This window comes from Engraulis encrasicolus, chromosome 10, assembly GCF_034702125.1.
Source record: "Engraulis encrasicolus isolate BLACKSEA-1 chromosome 10, IST_EnEncr_1.0, whole genome shotgun sequence".
NCBI classification, from domain to species: Eukaryota; Metazoa; Chordata; class Actinopteri; order Clupeiformes; family Engraulidae; genus Engraulis; species Engraulis encrasicolus.
The window spans coordinates 42924143-42945907 of NC_085866.1; the positions used below are offsets into that span (position 1 = coordinate 42924143).

The following is a 21765-nucleotide window of genomic DNA, read 5'->3' on the forward strand; positions in this document are numbered from 1 at the left end:
AATGAGATGACTATGTAGTGCTTTTCTAGTTGTTTATACAATCATCAAATTACCCAATTTAGTGGGTAGTTAACCTCCATTAGGTTGTAAAGAGGGGATTAACCTTGACTGAAGCATCATGAGTTCTTTTGTAACAACGCTCCGTAATTAAAATGGCTTAACTTGTTTGTCGTTGTAATTTGGACTTTCTCGCGATTGTAGGGCTTTGGTGAGGGACATGTTGGGAGGGGGGGGTATTTGGTGGAGGAGCATGCTCTGAGTGCTTTTAGAGTGTTGAATGCAAATATAATCTAGAAGCACTCAGAGAGCGCAGACCTCCGCCAAGGAAACTGCTTGATAGAACATTTGACTATGTCTCACACCCTGTGTTTCTGCCTTCTTTTTTGGAGTTCCCGCAATTCAATTTCTGGTCACTAGGGGCGTCTAGATTTATAGGCCAGCAATGGTGAAAAATCTTTGAAAAGGTCCTGGTTCCGGTTTGTGATTCGGATCACCACCAGAATTGAATCACTTGTTCCGTGGGTCATTACCAACAACTCCACAAAGTTTCAGCCAAATCCGTTCTCAAGTGTTTGAGTTATCCTGCTGACAAACAGACAAACAAACAGACAGACAGACAAACCAACGCGACCAAAAACATTACCTCCTTGGCAGAGGTAATAAAATATCTTGACTTGCTTGTCCATTTTTGTCTTTGTGCCCTTTTGCAGTACAGAACTGTTGCGACGGCGGTGTGTGAGTGCGGTTTGTGTGTTTGGTTGAGTCTTTTTTTTAGTTTTTGGGTTTCAAGTTTAGGCCTACTTGAAATATCTTGACTTGTTTGGTCCTTGTATATGTTCCCCTATTGCAGTGCAATGCGAATGCAAGTAAATATATTTTCACTCGTGTGTCCATTCCTTGTATTTGTGACCTCCCCTGTCGGTGGGATTGGGGGCTAAATTAATCTGGCTCTCGTCTGTTATGTGTCTCTGTGTGGAGGAAGGAGGAACCACATTCATGTTTTACATGTATTCATGAATTACACACTGAAGAAAAGTCCCAAAATCTTTCATATCTGTCTGAAGGCAGGGTTAGGGTAGTACAGGCACTAACTCAGGGAAGGTTTTCTTCACAAATTCTAGTAGCATCACACAATTTCTCTCTGAGTTCACCTTCCTCTTGGGTGTCCTCTCACATTCCACGGTCTGATTCAGGTATAACAGTCACTGGATCGATTTGGCATGCCTTTCTCCGCAGTGGTAATACTGGATTGGTAAAATCCTGCAATTAATTAATCAACGATGAACCACATTTACTTAAAACTGCAAAAATAATTTATTATTAATTTCACCATAAATACAGACCATGAATCGGAATTACTATAATTATTCCATTATTACTCATTCACCGTTAACTAAGGTCTGATTCATATATGATCGGAAAGATATGGTATGATCTTTTTCCGCAATGTTAACACATGATTTATTAACATTTGGAACTCACACTCTTAATTAACCCTTGACGGACCACATTTACTTCATAGTGAATCATTATTACTCCAACAATGAATAATTCATGACTGCTAATGGAGTAGACATTACTGCATACATGAAGCATTTAAAGCGTTTATTCACTATTAATCAATCATTACTTTAGACATTATTCCGCCACTACTCACGTAACCTTATTGTAAAGTGTTACCGAACAGGGTAAGATAAGAAGAATAAGATACAACATGAACTGTTGAGAGGGTGATGATGTTGAGAGGGTGATGATGGTGTGTGTGTTGTGTGTGTGTGTATGTGTGTGTGCGTGTGCGTGTGCGTGTGCGTGTGCGTGTGCGTGTGCGTGTGCGTGTGCGTGTGCGTGTGCGTGTGTGTGTGTGTGCTTGCGCATGCGTGTATGCGTGCGTGTGTGTTGGTGGGGTCGATCTGCGCTGTCTGAGTGCTATACACATGCATACCCACAAAACCCCTTCACCTTCTTCTCTGTATGTTGTTTCCAGTGCTGAACTGCTGCGAGGGCGATGTGCTGGTGCTGCTGGATGCGTCGGGGAGCATCGCCTCCTACGAGTTCTCCCACATGGTGAGCTTCGTGGCCGAGCTGCTGCAGCCCTTCTCCCTGGGCGAGGACGAGGTGCGCTTCTCCCTGCTGCTGGTGGGCACCGAGCCCAAGCTGGAGTTCGGCTTCCAGACGCACCGCACCCAGCAGGACCTGCAGGCCGCCATCCGACAGGTCAGTTGGGGATGGGGTCAGTTGGGATGGGGTCAGTTGGGATGAGATCAGCTGTCCCGGGCCCAGGCAGGGGGTGGGGGTGCTGGGGGTCAAAATTGGGTCCCCATTACATTGCATCTACAAGAGGCTGCAGGCCGCCATCCGACAGGTCAGTTGGGATGGGGTCAGCTGTCCCAGGCCCAGGCAGGGGGTGGGTGGCGCTGTGGGAGACCCCTCTGGTCCCGAACTTGCCACCTCCTAGTCAACGCAACAGTTAAAGTATGAGAGGCACAGCATGGCACACCTGAGCTAAAGGCCCAGTCCAATAGCCCAGTGCTGCCGATACTGTATTTAGCTTCAGGAGGGAGGTTTACTAATGTACCACGCCACACTCTGCTAGTTGTCCTACATCTGCACTGGTTGCATAAAGTTTGTGGTGAGTTCTTGTTAGGTTTGTAGTGTTTTTTCAGTAAAACCACAATCTTTATACTTCATTAGGCACAACGGAGTAAATGATGTTAACGCCTACTGTATGTACATTCTTTTTTTTTTGTCTTTTTTTCCTGATTTTATTTGATAGTACAGTGTGAGAGGTGGACAGGAAGCGAATTGGGAGAGAGAAGGGGAGGGGTCTGCAAATGACCCTGGCCGGGAATCGAACCCGGGTCAGCCGCATGGCAGGCGGTTGGCCACGGCAGGGCCTACTGTATTTAAAATCATGTGCTAGTGTTGTATGTACACCATGAATTTCCTTTTTTACTTTTGACACCTATGCTCTTCCGTAGGTCAAGCAGCTGCGGGGTGACACCAACACCCCCAAGGCCCTGGACATGGCCCGGGACCAGGTGCTGCCGTCGGGCATCCCTGGAGGCACCAGGCCCAACCTGCCGCGGGTGCTGCTCTGGCTTACAGACGGTGTGGACCCGGGGCAGGTGAGCGATAGCCTGATTATCATCGACTTTAAAATCTCTTCGAGACTTGGTCTGACCAAGAGCATAACAATTAGCATTTCCCAAATGACATGTTTGACCCGCCTCCCTTAGTTTGCTAATGGTTGTTTGCTCCCTGACAAAGTGGGAGGAGTTAAATGATAGACGACGTCTCGGACCTTCGTCCTTTTTCAAGTGCAACCGTTGCACTTGAAAAAGGACGAAGGCCCGAAACGTTGTGCAAATAAATTACTGGAAAAACACTGCATTAACAGTGTTGTGGACTTCTATCATTTACTTCAGTTACTTTATTTTGTCCAGCACCTGTGCCACTGATGTGCGCGCATTCTCTACCTTCTTAAAGTGGGAGGAGTTCCCGTTTTTTCGGGAGCTCAGAATCATGTTCATATTGTTCTTGGCCTGACTAGGTGAGCGAGCCCATGAAGGAGCTCCGCGACGAGGGCGTGAGCGTGCTGGTGGTCTCCACGGGCCACGGGAACTACCAGGTGCTGCGGCAGGTGGTGTCGCCCCCTGTGGAGGACCACCTGTACTTTGTGGACATCGACGACATCAGCATTATCCAGGAGGACGTCAGGAACGCCATCATTGGTGAGTCTTTCGGAGAGTTGCGTGCAGGACTGGGCACTGGGTGGGGGATAGAAGAGGAGAGGAAGCTGATGCAGAGAGAAAACATCTTAGATTCTTAGAAGACACCGAAGAAGACACAGAAGAAGAAGAACTGTAAGGACAGACAGCAGGTGTTGAAAGAGCTAAAACGGTGCAGAGTCCCGCCTGGAAAGTACAGCTCAGCGGCAACGAACGCGATGAAAGATTCAACCTTTTACGTTCGAAAAATGTGAACATTCCATTGGCTGCCACCTGCTGCCGCCGGCTCATTACATATTTTTTTTGCTGAAGTTCAACTTCTCTTTTGGCGCTTTTTAACGCCCTCAGTCCCAGAAATGCTTTTGCAGCTTTCAATACCTCTGCTGCTTGCTTTTACATACAGTCAATTACTTCTACGCCTGCTGTCTGTTCTACGCCTAGGTGTCTTAGAGCAGTGTTTCCCAACCTTTATTGTCCTGCGTACCCCCTAAGCAATTTTGTCATATCATGAGTACCCCCCTCATTCATGCTCTATATCTGTACCTCTTTCCCAATGTGACTGCACTCCATGTACTTGTTATTATTAATTTTTTCCAAGTACCCCCTGAGGTGTGCTCGCGTACCCCTAGTGGTACACGTACCCCTGGTTGGGAAGCCCTGTCTTAGAGGACACTATAGATTCAGTACATTCAGAGCAGGTGCCTAATACACATATGCCACTGTTCTCTATCCGTAACTATAGTTGTGTAGACCTCCTTTGCTTCAAAAATGGAACATTTGTCCTGAAGGCGAATTGCACTGGGGTATACAGTAGAAGAGAAGTGAAAGCCCACAAAAGGGAGGGAAAGCCTTATTGGCGAGTTCCAGGTTCCAGGGACTGGTGAGGAGCAGTGAAAGCCCACACAGAGAAAATCTTTTGAAGTGTTGGGTGGCGTTTTTTTACATGGTGTCCCCGTTCTGCATGGCTACAAGTGAGCAGAGTAACTGAAAAGTAGGCCACTGGGCTTCAGCTTCCGTGAGTCTAACTCTTGAAGACAGCGAGACATTGAGGTGCAAGGAGAGCCAGCAGGGACAGAAAGAGATAGAGAGCGAGAGAGAGAGGGAAAGAGAGAGAGAGAGAGAAAGAGAGAGGGAGGGAGTGAGAGTGAAAGAGGAGCCCTGAAATTAGGGAGCAGAGGGGGGTTATTTATATAGACATTATTCAATCAACCCCAATGCCTACCCATCATCCCTCTCTCTTGGCCCCCCCACGGCAACCCCCACACACCTTCCTTTCCTGCCCTCCCCCCCAAAGAAATACAGACTGATGTATTTTTAGAGAGCCTGTTTTCTTCTTGTAGGAGATTGGATAACACACCCGGCCAGCCAGCCAGCCACAAAATCAGGACACACGGTCAAAAGATTTGTGTCCTTTATGCTCGGCACCGTATGCCGTAAATTATGTACATACACGCGCATTTATATTTAGCGGGTGGAGGTAAATGTGTAAATGTGGCACTGACCTCCTAGCAATGGCCACACGGCTACTTATTCACGGACGACCGAGCCTCTCAAGAGACAGTAATTCATCGGCCAAGCATCCTCTGACAGTCTTGTCTATTTTAAGATGGTGAGGCTCACAGCACAGCTCAGCTCATGGCGAGGTGCTCTGAATGCACTGCGATCCTTGTGTCTGGCTAAACTCTCGCCAACCGCCCCCTCTCACCTAACTAACTGTACTCTACCGGTACCTCTCTCTCTGACTCTACCACTCCTGTCCCTCCTTCTCTGTCCCCTCACTAAAACCTCTCCACTCTGACCCACTCTCTCTACATTTAATACCTCCGCCAAGAAGGTAATGTTTTTGGTGGTGATCTGGATCACCTGTCTGAATTCTGGGATTCATTTTGAAGGGTTGAAATAGAACTGCCTTGGAGGATGTATGCACCTGCTGAGTGTCAGTGTCATAATTGCTTTTTTGTTTTTGTTTTTTCTGACAATGCACTCCCTATTCCTCTCTTTTCCTTTGTTTTTCCCCATCTTCACCAGCCTATCTATCTGGTCCCCCGACTTTCATTATTTTCCTTTTAGCTTATATTTCGTCTGTGAAATGCACCTCACCATCTGTTTCAACACTGTTTCATCTCCCTGCATACTGTCCATGCATACATCCAAAATCACATAAAATTAAAATATTGTATGAAATAAAATGAAACAAATAAATAATTTGTCACATAATAGGCTATTTACTATTTCTGACCTCCCCTCCATCTTATTCTCCGTTGACAGAGATCATTCGTGCAGAGCGGCTGAAGGTTCGAGACGTGTCCTCCCGCAGCGCTACCCTCCACTGGCGCCCCGTGCTGGCCGGCTCCGGTTACTACGACATCCGGTTCGGACCGGTTCCCTCCGGATCCGAGACTAACCCTGGCGGAGGGCCCGGCACCAGCCCAGGGACCAGCCCCGGACACTACCAGCGCCTCACCCGACCCGGTGACGCAGAAACGGCCCAGCTCACAGGCCTGAGGCCGGACACAAAGTACAAGGTCACCCTGAAACCCGAGTCCAACCTGAACCTCCTGAAGACCCTCACCGCCTACTTCACCACACCGCCAGGTGAGAGTGGTGGGACAAGAGGCACTTGACAGATTTGTAGAAAATGGATACAGGAGACACAGGAATACACAGGGAACTCATAGAGCAGGGGTGGGGAACCTTTTTTATTTGAGGGGCCACTTGACATTTCTCCAAGGGCTGTTAAAGTCCTCAGAGGGTCGTACTATGAACACAAACTAGGATTTCCCCCTGCACTTTAGGCCTATATTGAAGGCAACCATCTTTAAAACAGACCCCACCTTCTATAGGTTCCCTGAATATAACCAAATTGTATTTAAAAAGTGATTTCTAACATTCCTTTACAAAATGTTTCATATTTCATGTGAATCTGCATAACATAAAAATGATCTTGGGGTCTGGATAAAACGGCCTCAAGGGCTGTAAATGGCCCTCGAGACATAGGTTCCCCACCCCTCTCATAGAAGCTGAGAAGCAAACCACCCATTTACAAAGGATCTAGCTGGTGAATCAAGCTCAAAGGGACCTTGGTGCATCAAACTCAAAGACAGAGCTTGGTGGTGTGGATCATTTCTTATACAGTACAGTACAGGAACTAGAGGCCAGATCAACAGGTTTCTATGAAATGCTTCCGTGACAAAGTGTTTGCATACCACCAAGCGGAAACAGACCATGGTCTTAAATTCAAAATTCAGAGAAGCTTCAAAAGCAATATGGGCTGCCCCAGGATAGGTCAGCGGTTCGAGTGGAGGAGAAATATGCACACATCTGCACATTTGGAAAAAATGTAGACCTATTAGAGAATACGCAAATACACAGGGAAATCATAACAACTGTACAATTTCTACCACAGATGGAATGTATTATTACCGGACCCATTTCCTCCCACTTGCTTCCTCTCCTCTCCGCCGCACAACACAAGTGTGTTTTTAATATTATTATTCCTCTCCGCTCAACTCACACCTCATTGATAACATTTTATATGTTTTCTTCTCCCGCTATATGGCAGAAACGCTGAGCCCATCTGTGGTGACCGTCTCGGAGTCCACGACCAATAGCGTGCGTGTGAGCTGGGGCCCCGTGCAGCCCGACTCGGTGCAGAGCGTCCAGGTGGAGTACTCTGCCCTGCCTGCCGGCAAGCTGCAGATAGCCAAAGTCAACAAGCAGCAGAACTACACCGTGCTGAAGAACCTGCAGCCGGACACCACCTACCTGGTGACCGTGAGCGCCAAGCACGCCTCCGGCAGCGAGAAGGCCATGTCCGTCAAGGCCTGCACCCAGGAAGGTAACGTGGGCAGAGAACAGCAGTGATGGGAGCAGAGCTTGTTTTACCAGTCGTCAGAGTAGGCAATTGCCTAGGGGCCTCACCAAATCTGCCCTCTGTATGGGGCCCCAAACAGTCAGCCTATCCATGGTAAACACCAGCAAAAAATGTTTTGCCTAGGGCCCTAAAATGGGTAGAACCACCACTGGATGGGATGGTTTTTTGGTGAAGGTGTCTACACACAAGTGATATTAATGTGTTACGACCACGACATTACAAACATTAACTAATAACACTTTTAAAATAATGTTGTATGTTGATGTATAATAAAATCTGGTGACCGTGAGTGCCAAGCATGCTGCCAGTAGAAAGAAGACCATGTCTGTCAAGACATGCCCACAGGAAGGCAATGTGGGGAGAGGGGAATGGTGATAGGAGGGTTTTTGGTTGATGAGTGATAATAGTGTGTTATGACCAGAGTTGCATAAAGTAGACGTAAAAGTACTGTTAAGGATGTAATTACAACAGATCCTAAACAGTACTTTTATTACTCCTTTATTATGGTACTAGTGTAGTATGGTATTACATAGATGCAGGCAGCTACGTAACATAATACTTCTAGTGTTGTAATTACATTTGTAACAGTACTCCGACTTCTACTTATGACTGAAAACATGACAAATTACATACATTAACTAGTGATGCTTTAATTGTTTCATGATATAATGTTATACATTGATACGTGTTTTAATCGATTCAGTATGTCATGTTGCACTGTTAAAGACAATATAATGTGTTTTTTCATGTTACTTCTGTGACATCTCTTCTCTCTCGGAGACAACTCTTTCAGCTGACTGATGAGCCACGATATTTGAAATCACAGCTTGAAATAACAGATGTAGAAGTGACTTAATGCTGGCAAGAAAATACAGACATCCAAAATACTGACATCCAAGACCTGCAGAAACTCATTCCAGGGAGGTCAACACCATGCGCACGCATGACTTGTGGGAGATTTTCTGTTATGCAGATTACTTATGAGCGTCAGGGAGTTGCGTTGCAAATACAAGGGGGAGACTCCCGAAGGTTACCGAAGGAGTCTTGGGATGTGTGCAAATACGTATGTGGTGATGTATTGTATTGGATTGAGGAGCCAGGTTGTCCATCACTGGAGATCTGGAGATGTGCTATAGTATACTGGATGGGCGTTACTGCAAAAACCCATGGGAAATACACTACACTGGGGAGGCAGGATTCCTTCCACTTGAAATGGGTTTAACCTCCAACCACGCCTTTCAATTTATTTCTGCTTTTCTTTCCCTCCTTCTACTTCTTTTCTCTCTCTCGCCTCTATCTCCCTGTCACTTTCTTCTCCTTCTTTCCTCCATCTCTTTCACTTTCTTCTTCTTCTCTCCCTCCTTCCCTCTCTCTCTGTCTCTGTCTCACACACTTTCTTCTTCTTCTTTCTCTCCCTTCCTCCTTCTCCATCTCTCTCTCCCTCCACCCCAGTGCTGCCAGCGCTGGCGGATCTGCAGCTGACCACAGTGGGTAGTGACTCAGTGCAGGTCCAGTGGAAGGGGGCGGAGGAGGGCCTTCGCGGCTACTGGGTGACGTGGGAGGGCGACCACAACCGTGCCACTCAGCCCAGCGAACGCTCCACCCGCTACCTCCCGCCCGGCTCCCTCTCCACCACCCTCACCAACATGCCTGCCGACGGCGCCCGCGTCTGCGTCTCGCCCGTCTACCGCACTGCCCGGGGCGAGGGCCTGTGCTGCACGGCCCGATTCAAAGGTTGGTACAGTGCGGATAATGCAGCCCCATAATAAGTACCGTTCCCCTGCGGAACGCTGCGATAGTCAACATCTAACTTAACATCTTACTACCATAGTACGATACTACTACGACATTACGTAGAACCTTTAGCAATACAATATGACTTTGTCATTGCCGTTCTGATAAGAGCACATTTGTAACAGGGCCATGTCTTAATGGGATAAGGGCAGGGTTAGATTCCAGTTTCAAGGGGGCAGCTCCAAACAGCCCCCCGAGGGAGCAGTGTGGCGGGACGGTACAATGCTCAGGGTACCTCAGTCATGGAGGAGGATGGGGGAGAGCACTGCTTAATTACTCACCCCACCGACCTGGTGGGTCAGGAGTCGAACTGCTTGATTGGTATGATGAAAGGGGACAGAGATTAACAAGGTCCACATAGGCCAATGGGTCATTCTACATTTCCAAACGCAAAATGTCAATTATCAGTATTTTTTTTCAAATAAATGACTTAGACGTTTCCATAGTGTATATATTTAAGTTTCCAAATAAACAAATTACCAAGCTTAATCTTAAATCATTTGATAAATACTCTAATGAAAGCGAGCATTTGCTTGATTATTTTGTCAACAGTGTTATGGACAAATACTATGTCATTTCAAAAATATATAAAAATACTACAGAGTTGAAACAACATACGTTTGAAAGTTCTTATGTCCCTTAGCAACAATGTTGTCATTAATCTGTGCAACTGATATAGAAAATGTGATTGTTGAGCTTCCTAAGTAGGATTTTATGATTCACTGTGATACAGACTGACACATTTTTCATTATAAATCCCTGTAACATCTGATTTGAATTTAGTCACCCTCCTTACACAAGACTTCCCTCTCCAGAGATAATCCCTGTGTCTGTTCATCGGATTTTTCCAACACTTAAGGAATCAATAGCACAAAAACACTTTCAAAACAGTCAACTGTTTTACTCAACTGTGTTACGATCAACAGTGCAGGGGAACAAGTCGGCACTTTTTTAGGAGAAAAAACAGAGCAGACAAACCCATCTCCCTAGAACACAAATTATTTTGTTTGTTTGTCTGTCAATATGGAGATAAATTGGCAAAAACATACTCCTCCTCAATTGTCATACCTGATGCGTAACACCATTGACGGTAACACGGCTTGACATTTCAGCCATTTTTATGGTGTTGTGCTAACTGAGGACCTCAGAAGTTTCACCACAACACCTTAAACAATTCATGTATTTGTATGCTTTATCTTTGTTTTTCTACATACGCTTTCTAATTCATATTCTTATGAATATGATGATAACACAGTTGACAGGCAATTTTCCCGCTATGAGAACATGAAAAAGAATGGATACATTATGTAAGGATGGAGCTCAAAACTTACCAAAAAGTCTTACCATATCCTGCCAAAGAGGTTATGACATCACATGATGTTATTCCTATGGCCTAAGACCAAACCATTACTGATTTATTGAGGGGGTCTCAGACCGTGACATGGTTAACATAGTTTTTGTGGACACACACAAAATGGCAAATTTCATGTATAATGGAAAGCACAATGGTTTTTCTGACAGTTTTGTCATATTGTGATGATTACTGTGAATCAACATTTGGAACCGTATTGGGCAAAACAAGTTTCTTTACATGCTAATGAAGACTGAATCTGACATTTGGAAAACAGGATGGCATGAAAACGCCCAAAACCAGTATTAACTATTCATTCTTGCTGAGGGAAATAATGCCATGTCTTCACTTTCTGTATTATATGAAAGGTAAATGTGTGCTAATGTCCAAAACATCATTGGATGCCGTTAATAGTTAGTGGAATTGGCAAATAAAATCTATGGACTTAAAAGCGCAGCCGAATCGTAGAATGACCCCTATACTTTGCTGACAGAAAAAAATGAGGAGCTTGAACTATTTTTTTAAATAAGATTTGGTTAACTTAACCAACAAATTATATATTCTCAGTGTTACATACCCTATTTTTTCTCTCAGTCAAGCCTAAGATCAGGCACATGGTCTGAATGCTGCCAGTACAGCCCAGGGTTATGACTAAGCTATGGTTGGGGCAGCCACCCAGCGGAACCATTTTCTTTCAGGGGTCCATCATTTCCCGCGGCGCCCCTGACTGTACGGTAGCGGCGTGTGTGTAGTCTGGCACCGCCCCTCGACTCTGGTACCACAAACACAGCAGAGGCAGTGAATTACTACCGTACATGTGTGTTCCATTAGGAACGCAATCATATGATAAATGGCTTAGTGGAAACAGAGGGTTGTCGGTCAGCGCAAAAGTTCATCAATGTCTGCAGGATGGAAAACAAGCAGCGTAGGCTATACAGTATACAAATTAAAGACATGTAAATAACATGCACATGGAAGCAGGCACCGACTTACAACACGATTGTTGTTTACTCGATGTGAAATGTTCTGTATTGTGAAGTGCGGCCTTTGTTTTCTGTGTGCAGATGCATTGACCTGGGGCTACAACTCATAGGCGCCCGTGTGCCCCCATTATTGAAGCCAGCCAATCAGCATCTTGTAATGGATGGGAGGACGAAGGGCTGGAGGAGGGAGAGAGAACGAGGGAGCGAGACCTCTGAAATCACTGGAGCACTTATCGGCCACCAGCAGACAAGACAGGAGAGGAGGGCCGCTCGCCTCGTTCTGTCTTTTACGCTCACCCCACACAGCACTACACTACCCTACCCTACATGCCTACACGCATGCCTGCACACACACATACACACACACCCATAAGTACACACACATGCACACACACACGCACGCACACACACACAAGTACACCCACACATGCAAGCACCCATAAATACAAAAACACATACACACACCCACACAAAATACACGTGCACGGACCCTTGAGCACACAGGCGCACACACACACCCATAAAGACATGCACGTTTACAATCTGCTCTCCCTGTATCCCTTGACTGAAAACAGACCCGCAAACCTCAGAGCTACCACTGGCATTTACTCTGCGTCACTTCAAACAGTCCCTAATCACACTACTGAGAGGTTCTGTCTGGGGTTGCTATAGTTGCGCGTATATTTCTTTTTACAGAGCGGAAGGGGAATGTATATGTAAAGAAAGTAAAATGAAGTCTTATGGAACACATTGGTCAGAGCCTTGGGGAGGAAGGGGTTACTCAGTAACAGTTGCAAACACTATGCCCATTCAAAAGAATTTCTATGCATTTTATTTTTTGTTTAAAAAGGGAACAAGATAAACTGTAATGTTTATAAGCTCATATTAACTTGGGAGAGATGCCATTTCTGTTATGAAGGGATAGAAAGAAACCAAGGACAGCATATCTCCTTTTTTTAACCATGACTGTGGTATGGCTTGCCTGCTAGCCAAACCCTCAGCACTTAGAGAAATATCAGGGACGGCCAGTCGGTCGGCTGAACCTCTTTTGAGAAACAGCTTGCAGATGTTCCTTGCTTAAAGACGTTGCAGATGTTGTTGTGGAGGGGCAGAAGCAATCTCTTCTGTTCCAGTGCCATGCAAGCAAGCAAGTCAGAAGCTGAGGGGATAATGGTGCAGTTTGTCATTCAGTCAGTTCTGTGTATAAAAACAAAAGCCACTGAATTTTCTCCTCCTTGTGATTATATAAGTATGGGATTGGAAGTTGTTTTAAGGCAGAACTGCAGGAAATGCTTTCTCCATGTGTTTACAAAGCTCTACTGCCTCCCTGTGGATTCTGCTCTGATGTACTTGTTCTCTGCCTTTTACGAGTCTAACCCCTATTAACACAAGCATAGCCATAGACATACTACTGCTAAATTAACCAGCCATAAATATGAGAACTATAGGATTCGTTAATGACTGCTTCATAATGTCTAATACATTGTTTTAAACAAATGCACATCTTTTAAAATCCAAAGTAATGGTGAGAAGTTTGCCTATTCGGATTTATTGTAGTAATTTATAAATGGTATATTTCAAGAAGGGACAAGAGGTGCCTACTAGTGAGTCACCCTTGAGGATGCATTGCCAACTGCAAGACTGGCAGGGCTGTAGGAATTATTTCTTTGGCACACCATGTCTGGCAAACTGTGTTTTACTTCATTGTCCTTTTTGTCCAAAGGAGGCAGGCACTCTCGTTGGAGCCACTCCACTTCAATTTTCCTACTATGCATTTTCAAGTCACACTTGACTGATTATTGGCCGTGTAGTGTGTTTGTAGAGTGCTTATATTAAAAAGAAATACAAATGTCCGACAAGGGCCAGTGTGCAATTTACTGTGAATGACAGTGATTAAAAGACTAGTAGTCGTGTTTTTGTTCACTTGTGTATTTTACGTAAAGATTAGTCATACCTCATTTTCAACGCACAACGTGTCAACCCCATGAAGACAAAGGAAAAGAAAAAGCACTTATAAGTGTATAAACACTTAACAATAATGGTCCCTAAAAGCTTTATAAACACTTTGTAAATAATGAACTAATTATCAAGGTAACATTTGAAAATGTTTGTAAATGAGTAAGAAACACTATATTAACAGCAGACACAACACAACTGCAGCAGTCCTGAAAGTTTGTAGAGCAAAAGACATGAAACCACTGGATGTAGAAATGTCCAGTAGGCAAACACACAAAACTCATCCAGCATGAGTCGATTCCCACACTGTAAAACACTGTGTAGGTTGGTTTTTACTAATTTACAAACAATTTGCAAATGTTTTGTTAATAATCACTTCATTAGCTGCCTTTGAGTACTGTGAAAAGTGCTACACAAATTGAATGTATTATTATTATTAAAACATGTTCATGAAGTGGTAATACGGCTTTTTAAGGGACCATTATTCTAAAGTGTTACCGAAAACCTCTTCTGTAAGAAATCTTGTCGTGTTTGTGCAAGCTAATTAAAAATTGTTTCGCTTACCTCCGCAAGACAAACAAAAACTCATAATCTCCATGACTGCTTGGGCTGCTCGACACAAATTATGTTGAAACTTCAGCCACAGATTACAGGGCCTGGGAGAGCATGGTGAGACATTCCTTAAGCATATTCTCCTCATGATGGCCATTATGTCGTAAAAAAACACCACAGCCGAGGAATGCAATAAGATTAATGTCGCTTACGCACAGCACCTTTTGACACCCACCTTGCAGTGCACATAAAAGACAAAAAGATACCTGGTGTCACAGTGGTTCAAGATGCTGATTCAGTATTGCCAACATTCTCATTTATTGTAAGATTGCACAGAACAGGAAAAAAAAAAAAAAACGATGATTGTTCATCTGAAGAGTCCAAACACAAAAAGAAAAGCCTTGAGGATTGAGCTAGTTTTAAGACCAGAAACACTTGCATGCCCCGTTGGAAGAGCACATGCAGCGAATAGTTTCCAGAGGTAGGGGAAAATAGCCATGGCTGTGGCTTTACTGATATAAACTGAAATCAATTGATGACTTTTTTTCATTATTTGAACCAATCACCAAAAACATTCAAGAATGTTTTGATTCCCTTTCAGTTCTTTCAAAGTCTTTGGCTGAAACCAGGTGGACAGAAAGACTTGGGGGGGAAATGAGAGATCTTGATTTAAAGTGCTGCTAACTGTGTGTACAGTCAACACTAGCCACGATATGGCTCCTCAAAGCAGTGAAGGCAGGCAGGTACAGCGATAAACTAACAAAAATTGCGCCATTGTCATACACTCTCACTCTCTCTCTCTTTGTCACACCAAATCTCTTCGAAGAACACCAAAGAGAAGCAGTGACTCCCGAGAACACTTATGAAACAATTATGCTTTGTCTCCTCTGTTTTTTACGGAATCCATAATGGGTATTAAAAATAAAATAATAATAATAATAATAATAATAATAATAATAATAATAATAATGATAATGATCTCAGAGCAGCCGTTTTCTTTTTCCACACTTGCGCGAGTGCACTTATTATTCATTCATTCATTCCTTGGGCGATTGGCTTTTTAGATGCTGAGGGTGTCGAGGGCGGGCACCAGGGTGACCTGTTCTGGCAAGTTCTGGTTCTGGTCGTGTGAGCCTTTGCCCGGATGCACCTTCTGCCGATGCCGCTCCTCCTGCCTCTTCTTCTTCTCCTGACGCTGCTGCTCCTTCCTTTGCTTGTTCGAGACCTGGAGGAAGGAGGGCGGAGGGCGGAGGGTGGAGGTTAGGATGCGGGCAGTGAAAGAAGGGTCAGGAGGTGAACGAAGGGTGTGGAGGGTTGGTGTATGGCACAGGGGGTGGGAGAATGATGCAGGACAGTGAATGGATGAGGGAAGGGGTTAAGGTTGAAAGTCAGTATATACAGTATAATGAGCGGACTGAATAGAAGTTTATTTTCAGCAATTAAGAGACAATGGCTCCCACTATTCAGCCACTCCATTAGGAATGGAACGGCTGCATGCTGGGTTTCCATGACTTCTGACCTCTGAACTTTTTTTTTGACAGAGCAGTCTGACCCAATCATGTTCAATACAGTGGACGGGCTGGGTTTCCTGTGCTTTCCATAAGCGCCTACATGTGCAGATGCATTATTTGCAAAATGAGTAGGTTCTGAAACCATCAGCAACTGTTTTATTGTATTGCTTTATAATAGCACTACATGACTAATGTCATTGTAGAGGACTCCATTACCCATCTTTATCCCTAGTAAAAACACAAACTCCCACAGTGCTCTTGTAAGAGATGGTGGATAAAACTATACAATCTTTGACAGCATTATCTGACTAGCCTAGCGCCAGTATAAATAGTGACTCTTTCCATCACCCATATCTACCCTCCCCAGCCAAATGTACTGTAGCGAACACTAGTCTTGTAAGATACATAGCGTTCCATATAGTGTACCTTGGCTTTGTGCACAGTGCTGCCCTCTGGTGTGGGCTTGGTGCCACTGCAGCTCCCGGCGGGGGCGGCCATGCACTGGCAGGCAGGCTGGTGCGCCTCGCTCCCCGTTCCCGACTCCTCACAGTGGGCGTGGTGGTGGCAGCTTTGGTTCCTGAGATCGGGCTCCAGCCACTCTGCATGGTGGCTTGACTGCGTGGCGGCACTTGAGTGACACAGATTCTCTCCTTGACCTGTGATGAGAGTGACACAGGAAGAGAGTGAAGATGGGTGGGAGGGTGGTAGGGTAATGGTAGGTAGGAGGAGGGATAGGGAGAGAGGTTTACCCCCCCAAGGGCATGCCAAGGCACGTTAAGGGGAGACTGACAGGCTGATGGACTGACCGTTGGCACTGGCACTTCTGAGGGAGCGGAGGATCACATCTTCATCCTCGGAAGGGGAGGGAGAGGGGGAGGTGGGCCGGACCGGGTGCTGCTCCTGCTGCTCTCTCTGGCCGTCTCCAAACTCACGCTGCCTACGTGACTTGTTCAGGTTCTGCCATTTTGGAAAGCAGCGGGAAAAGGAGGAATTGGGTCAGCACGGGAGAAAAGTCAGTGAGCATAGTTGTAAGTATCAAAATCTGTGCAGAATGCAGACATAATTAAAATACAAAGATACTAAAATGTAAACAAAACAAAAATCTAAACAATGTAAACTGCATAGTAAAATGTCTGATCATAATCTATAATGATTAGCTTAATTTTGGGGCATTAAGATATGATTCATGCATTTATAACAAAAAGATAATAGACAGCAACAATAATAGCAACAAAACAAAATATGATTTGTTTATTTTTTACATCTACAAAAACTAACCTCAATCCGTAGATGAGATGGGCTTTCAGAATTGTCTCCAATGTGTCTGACACTGTCATAATGGTCACCGTAACGGTAGGCAATGTGAAGTTCTCGACAAACCTGCTTCTCCGATCCGTTTATCTAAAAGAAAGGGTAATCAGAGTTTAAAAGAAAGAATCTTACCACACACTTGTTGGACTTTTTGGTTGTTTATTCAGAGCAAACAACGCGTTTCGCCAACTGTGTGCCATCAGGTTCGCTTAGGCAACTTTTTTCTTTTGAAGTATTGAACACGCCTTCATTTACCAGCACCTAGAAGCTATGCATTGATCTTTCAACTTTTGCAGCAATCAGACTTAATTTGGATGTTCCAACAGACAATCTACTGATTCAAGTCGGGGATAGGACATGGATTTGATTAAGGTAATAATTAAATAAGTTATTAAAATGTAAAGGGAGTAAAAAAAAAGATCTGTTAAGTGTGGAGTAGTCAAATAGTCATGGCATCTGTTTTTGTTACATCATCATTGCATGACAAAAACTAATAATGACAGGCCCTGCCGTGGCCTAACGGTAGGGCACTGGGTTACTACGCCAGCAAAACGGGTTCGATTCCGGCCCAGGTCATTTGCCAATCCTCCCCCATCTCTCTCTCCCACTCGCTTCCTGTCTCCCCTCATACTGTCCTATCGAAATAAAGGCAAAAATGCCCCTAAAAATATATTTTTAAAAATAATAATAATGAAAGACTACAAAGCCTGCTGTGACAGACTAATTCAGACTACAGCCCGCAGGGCACAGGCACAATTATGCCAAGATTATAGAACACGCAGAAAAAAAACCTGTTTGTCCTCACTGCCATCTAACTTCTGAACAGTGATTACATGTTTGTGTTGTATTGTACTAAGGCTGCATTTAACCTACGAGTATTTTATATTTATACTACTTTTTATTTACCATTTTTCTTGTGGATTACTGTAGTACCCCTTAGTAGTATGTATCATTTTATTGTTGTATTGTGAGATCAGTTGTGAATGGAAATGACATAGGTCTTACTGGGTGTCTCTAAGCCCTCTGGCTGTGTAATCAAGTTCAGCTTCATGGACACTGAGACAAAGAGTACAGTAAACTACAGACGGCAGATATAGACAGACAGAGAAAGTAGTGGTGTTCACCTCCCACAGTGGATTGTTGAGCTGATGGATCACCACTTTGACCTGCTGGCTGCGTGCGAAGGCCACGATGGCGTCGTTCCCTGCAAACATCCCCGGCTCAGACAGGTTTGACACTACGACACAACAGAGTAGGATGCACAGATCAGAAAAGAACACAACACACTAGATAAGAAACAGATCTGGCCAGCGTTTCCCGCCAGCATCGTTGCTAACCAAGTTAGCAACTTTATAGGTTACCATGCAATTTCCCATAGGCAGCCAAGAAGTGCTTAGCAACAATGGTGTCGAGAAATGCTCAGCGGAATAGAACACAACACAACACAATATAGTAGAAAAGAAACACCATGATATCTTTGGATAATGGCCATGGGTATTTAGAAAAGCAATTTTACAGAGATTCTAGGAGTATCTTATTCAGTCTCTCTGACTTTTCCATTACATGGCATTTTAGCTGACACTTTTATCCTAAGCTACAAGAGGACATAATCATCAACAAAATAATGAGTGCACAGGTGAAACAAAATTAGTGCAGAGGAATAAGAAAATTATGAATAAAATGTAGTTATCTAAGCTACTTATGTCATTGGACACCAGCCATGTTCGAATCATACAACCCCGCAATGCCAGAGCATTTTCAGAATTTTGTTCTATGCCCGTCAACACCACACCATAAATAAACTGAATTGACAAGCTTAAAGCTTTCGTCTGTAAGATTTCCTGTTGACATACGCAAAACCTTGATTGTGGGATTTTGGAAGTTGTACGTGAACGATCAGAACACACAAAGTTGTGCTAAATGCAGCCGTTAAATAAACTTAATTCCCAATTTTAGCTGAAAATAAAGAAGCATTCAACTTTCTGGCCCGTCCTCCTAAATACCAGCGAAATGTGATTGGGCAGCAACCCTCATCCCTGAACCTGTTTGGTTAAGCTAACCAAGGTAGCACTGAAATTTTGTAAACAAGACTACAGTCTTTGGCTGGAGCTAGAGAACTCGTTTTTGTCCATTATGGGCTAATTCAATCATGCACTACTTTCAGAATCCCATGACAGTTATAGGTACTATGAAAAAAAAAAAAAAAAGTTGAAGACTTTCACTTATACCCATTGTGTCCTGGAGACACATATACGCTGCATTCAGGTTCTTGAGATTTGAGTTGTTTTATTAAAAATGTGGGTAAGTTAGTGCTGCATGAAGATATTCTAATGCAAGACGAGGGTCCTAGCTTTTAAAGGCAACTTATTTCATGTTTGTATGTGCTTCGGAGGCTGAGATATTTAGATTTTAATAGGCAGAGGGCACCCTTTCCCAAAAAGGGCTCAGGCTAAAATGGGTTAAGCATCATGAACGCTAGCATCCGAAACGACACTCTTAAGTGCCATTGGCATCAAGTGAATAATGCATCTGACAGACAGTAGCCCCATTCTTACAGTGTTGCGTGAAGGGCACTTCGTCCTCCACAAAGGGCTCAAAGTCCTGCCGGTGCTCGCTCATGTACTGTACGGTCTCCTGACGCAGCCGCAGGTGACCTCGCGAGTGGCCCTCCAGCTGGTCCCCAAGGGCACGGAACAGGCAGTTCCTATGGGAGTGGGAGAGAGAGAGAGAGAGAGAGAGAGAGAGAGAGAGAGAGAGAGAGAGAGAGAGAGAGAGAGAGAGAGAGAGAGAGAGAGAAAGTGATAGAGAAAATGATAGAGAAAATGATAGAGAAAATGATTGGGAAAGAAATAGGGGGGGAAGACAGACAAGAGGGAGAGATGATTGACAGAATAGCAAGTTAGCAGACCAGCCAAACAGAGAGGCGGACATTGGCCATCATGACACAGAACACTGTGAAGTGGGTGGTGGTAGTGTGGAAGAGGGGCATCTTTGAGCCTTACCCATCCCCAGGCACCTCCCTCAGCTTCAGGCCCAGGGCTTGGAGCTGGTTGGAGAAGCTGACGAACTCCTCACCCTCGTCCGCTCCGGCCGGCCGGTTCTTTCGGTCTTTGGCCAGAGCTCGGCGGGCCGCACGCTCGTCGCGCTTCCTCTCCAGGTCGTACTTCCTGTTTCCCCTCACCGGCTTGGCAGTCTGTTTTCTAGACATTATGCTGCAGCTGCTTTCCCCACCAATAGCCAATTAGCCTACTTGGGTATTATTTATACACTGGGACAAAGCCAGCAGATGGAATCAACAACTAAGTGTTAGTCAAACGATGATGTGATAAATGGCAACCTAAAGGAGAGAAGAGGTTGAGAGAATCACTAAATGAAATCACCAGTTAAACCAAAACAAAAACAATGCATACATTTACCTTACACTAGTCTGCTGAAGTGTTGTTTTTAGTAAACACATCATAACAAGGACGACAGAAGATGATTTAAAGCTTTTAGTCACAAACACCAATAAAGAGTAAAATGTGAAAGAGGTGAAACTCGGGACTTACACAAAAAGGGAATAGGATGGTACAGTGCAGTGTGAAAACCCTATACACAGTACGAAGGTTCCTTATGAAGCCCTAGCATGGTCCTGATACAGGACCTTCACATACTCCAACAACTGCTGCTACTGTCTAACAAATAGCCTGACTGACATTTAAACATATTTATAATTGGCAGCCACAAGATGCAGTAAACAAAGTTCAGTTTGTTTTCCAGCTGTCAAGTTACGTCATCTGGGTCTGCGTTACCTTTCTCTACGTGCCAAGAAGTAACCTAGCTAGCTCGGCGTAACGACGATTGGGCTATCTGACGTTATAACTTTAACAATATTTTTCTCGTTTGCGCTCAGAATGGAAGAATATACGCTGTGAAGTTGACTGTGTATTTGGGGGTCTTAAATAACCCTGTTACCTCTGAATAAATAAGTGACAATATATATACCTGAACTACCACCATGTTAGGTACAGTCAGCTTACTAGCAACTTGGCTAATGATATCGCTCCAAACGGAAGTAGTGTCAGTGAATAACGCCTTAAATGTAGATTGTCAATCCCCTTTAGAGTAGACTACAGAATATAGAAAGGATAAAACACCTTAAATATGACTCACATTCTCCGAAGACAACCCTGACGCAAAGCCCACAGCTGAACAAAAATACGCCCGTAGCTTGCTAACTTGTTTTTAGCATAGTTTTTAGCCACATACCAGAACTTCCGGAGTTACTACGGCGTCCTCATTAGTACAATTTGAACGGCTTGTTCGTACATAATAATGGACAATGTGTTATTTGAGAAAAATACTTTAGATAAGAAGAAATAAAACAGAGATAACCAGCCCGTAAATGCACCTATTTCGATTACGTAAGTTAGGCCTACATATAAGACGTAGGCCTACATAGTAGCCTACCTGGATGGACAACTGCACACGAGAACCAAACTTGAATTCAATCTCTCTCTCTCTCTCTCTCTCTCTCTCTCTCTCTCTCTCTCTCTCTCTCTCTCTCTCTCTCTCTCTCTCTCTCTCTCTCTCTCTTCACAGAGAAGTTGGAGGGACAATGTTGTGGGAACTGGGAAGTTTTTCCCGAGTTAAAAGTGAAGCTGTTGTTCATTGTGTCGTTACTTAAGGATGTGAAGTCAAGTAGGCTATTGACCGTTTTTTCCTC

General features: G+C 44.4%; 2 protein-coding genes across 2 annotated transcripts in view; one reads left to right on the forward strand and one right to left on the reverse strand.

The window, feature by feature from the left end:
• Positions 1 to 13651, forward strand: part of vwa1 (von Willebrand factor A domain containing 1) — a 19257-nt gene extending 5606 nt beyond the window's left edge. The window contains exons 2-8 of the mRNA XM_063208940.1: positions 1985 to 2214; positions 2979 to 3125; positions 3551 to 3731; positions 5997 to 6323; positions 7291 to 7566; positions 9055 to 9336; positions 11812 to 13651. Of these exons, the coding sequence (XP_063065010.1) occupies positions 1985 to 2214; positions 2979 to 3125; positions 3551 to 3731; positions 5997 to 6323; positions 7291 to 7566; positions 9055 to 9336; positions 11812 to 11840 (1472 nt within the window). The 3' untranslated portion in view covers positions 11841 to 13651. The remainder of the gene's footprint in view (positions 1 to 1984; positions 2215 to 2978; positions 3126 to 3550; positions 3732 to 5996; positions 6324 to 7290; positions 7567 to 9054; positions 9337 to 11811) is intronic.
• A 1567-nt stretch (positions 13652 to 15218) lies between these two features.
• On the reverse strand, positions 15219 to 21356 carry otud3 (OTU deubiquitinase 3). Its single transcript, XM_063208941.1, has 8 exons — positions 21213 to 21356; positions 20063 to 20397; positions 19616 to 19764; positions 18185 to 18297; positions 17028 to 17150; positions 16556 to 16706; positions 16176 to 16405; positions 15219 to 15463 (listed from the first exon to the last, which is right to left on the reverse strand). The coding sequence occupies exons 2-8, from the start codon at positions 20266 to 20268 to the stop codon at positions 15299 to 15301; spliced, it is 1137 nt and encodes a 378-aa protein (XP_063065011.1). The 5' UTR covers positions 20269 to 20397; positions 21213 to 21356; the 3' UTR covers positions 15219 to 15298.
• Positions 21357 to 21765: the final 409 nt, after the last annotated feature.

Coding starts and splice junctions, on each gene's coding strand:
- otud3 (XM_063208941.1), bottom strand. CDS start 20,268: ATGTCTAGAAAACAGACTGCCAAGCCGGTGAGGGGAAACAGGAAGTAC. Junction 16,406..16,555: donor CAGAAGTGCCAGTGCCAACG/GTCAGTCCATCA, acceptor CTCTCATCACAG/GTCAAGGAGAGAATCTGTGT. Junction 15,464..16,175: donor GCACTGTGCACAAAGCCAAG/GTACACTATATG, acceptor TCCTTCCTCCAG/GTCTCGAACAAGCAAAGGAA.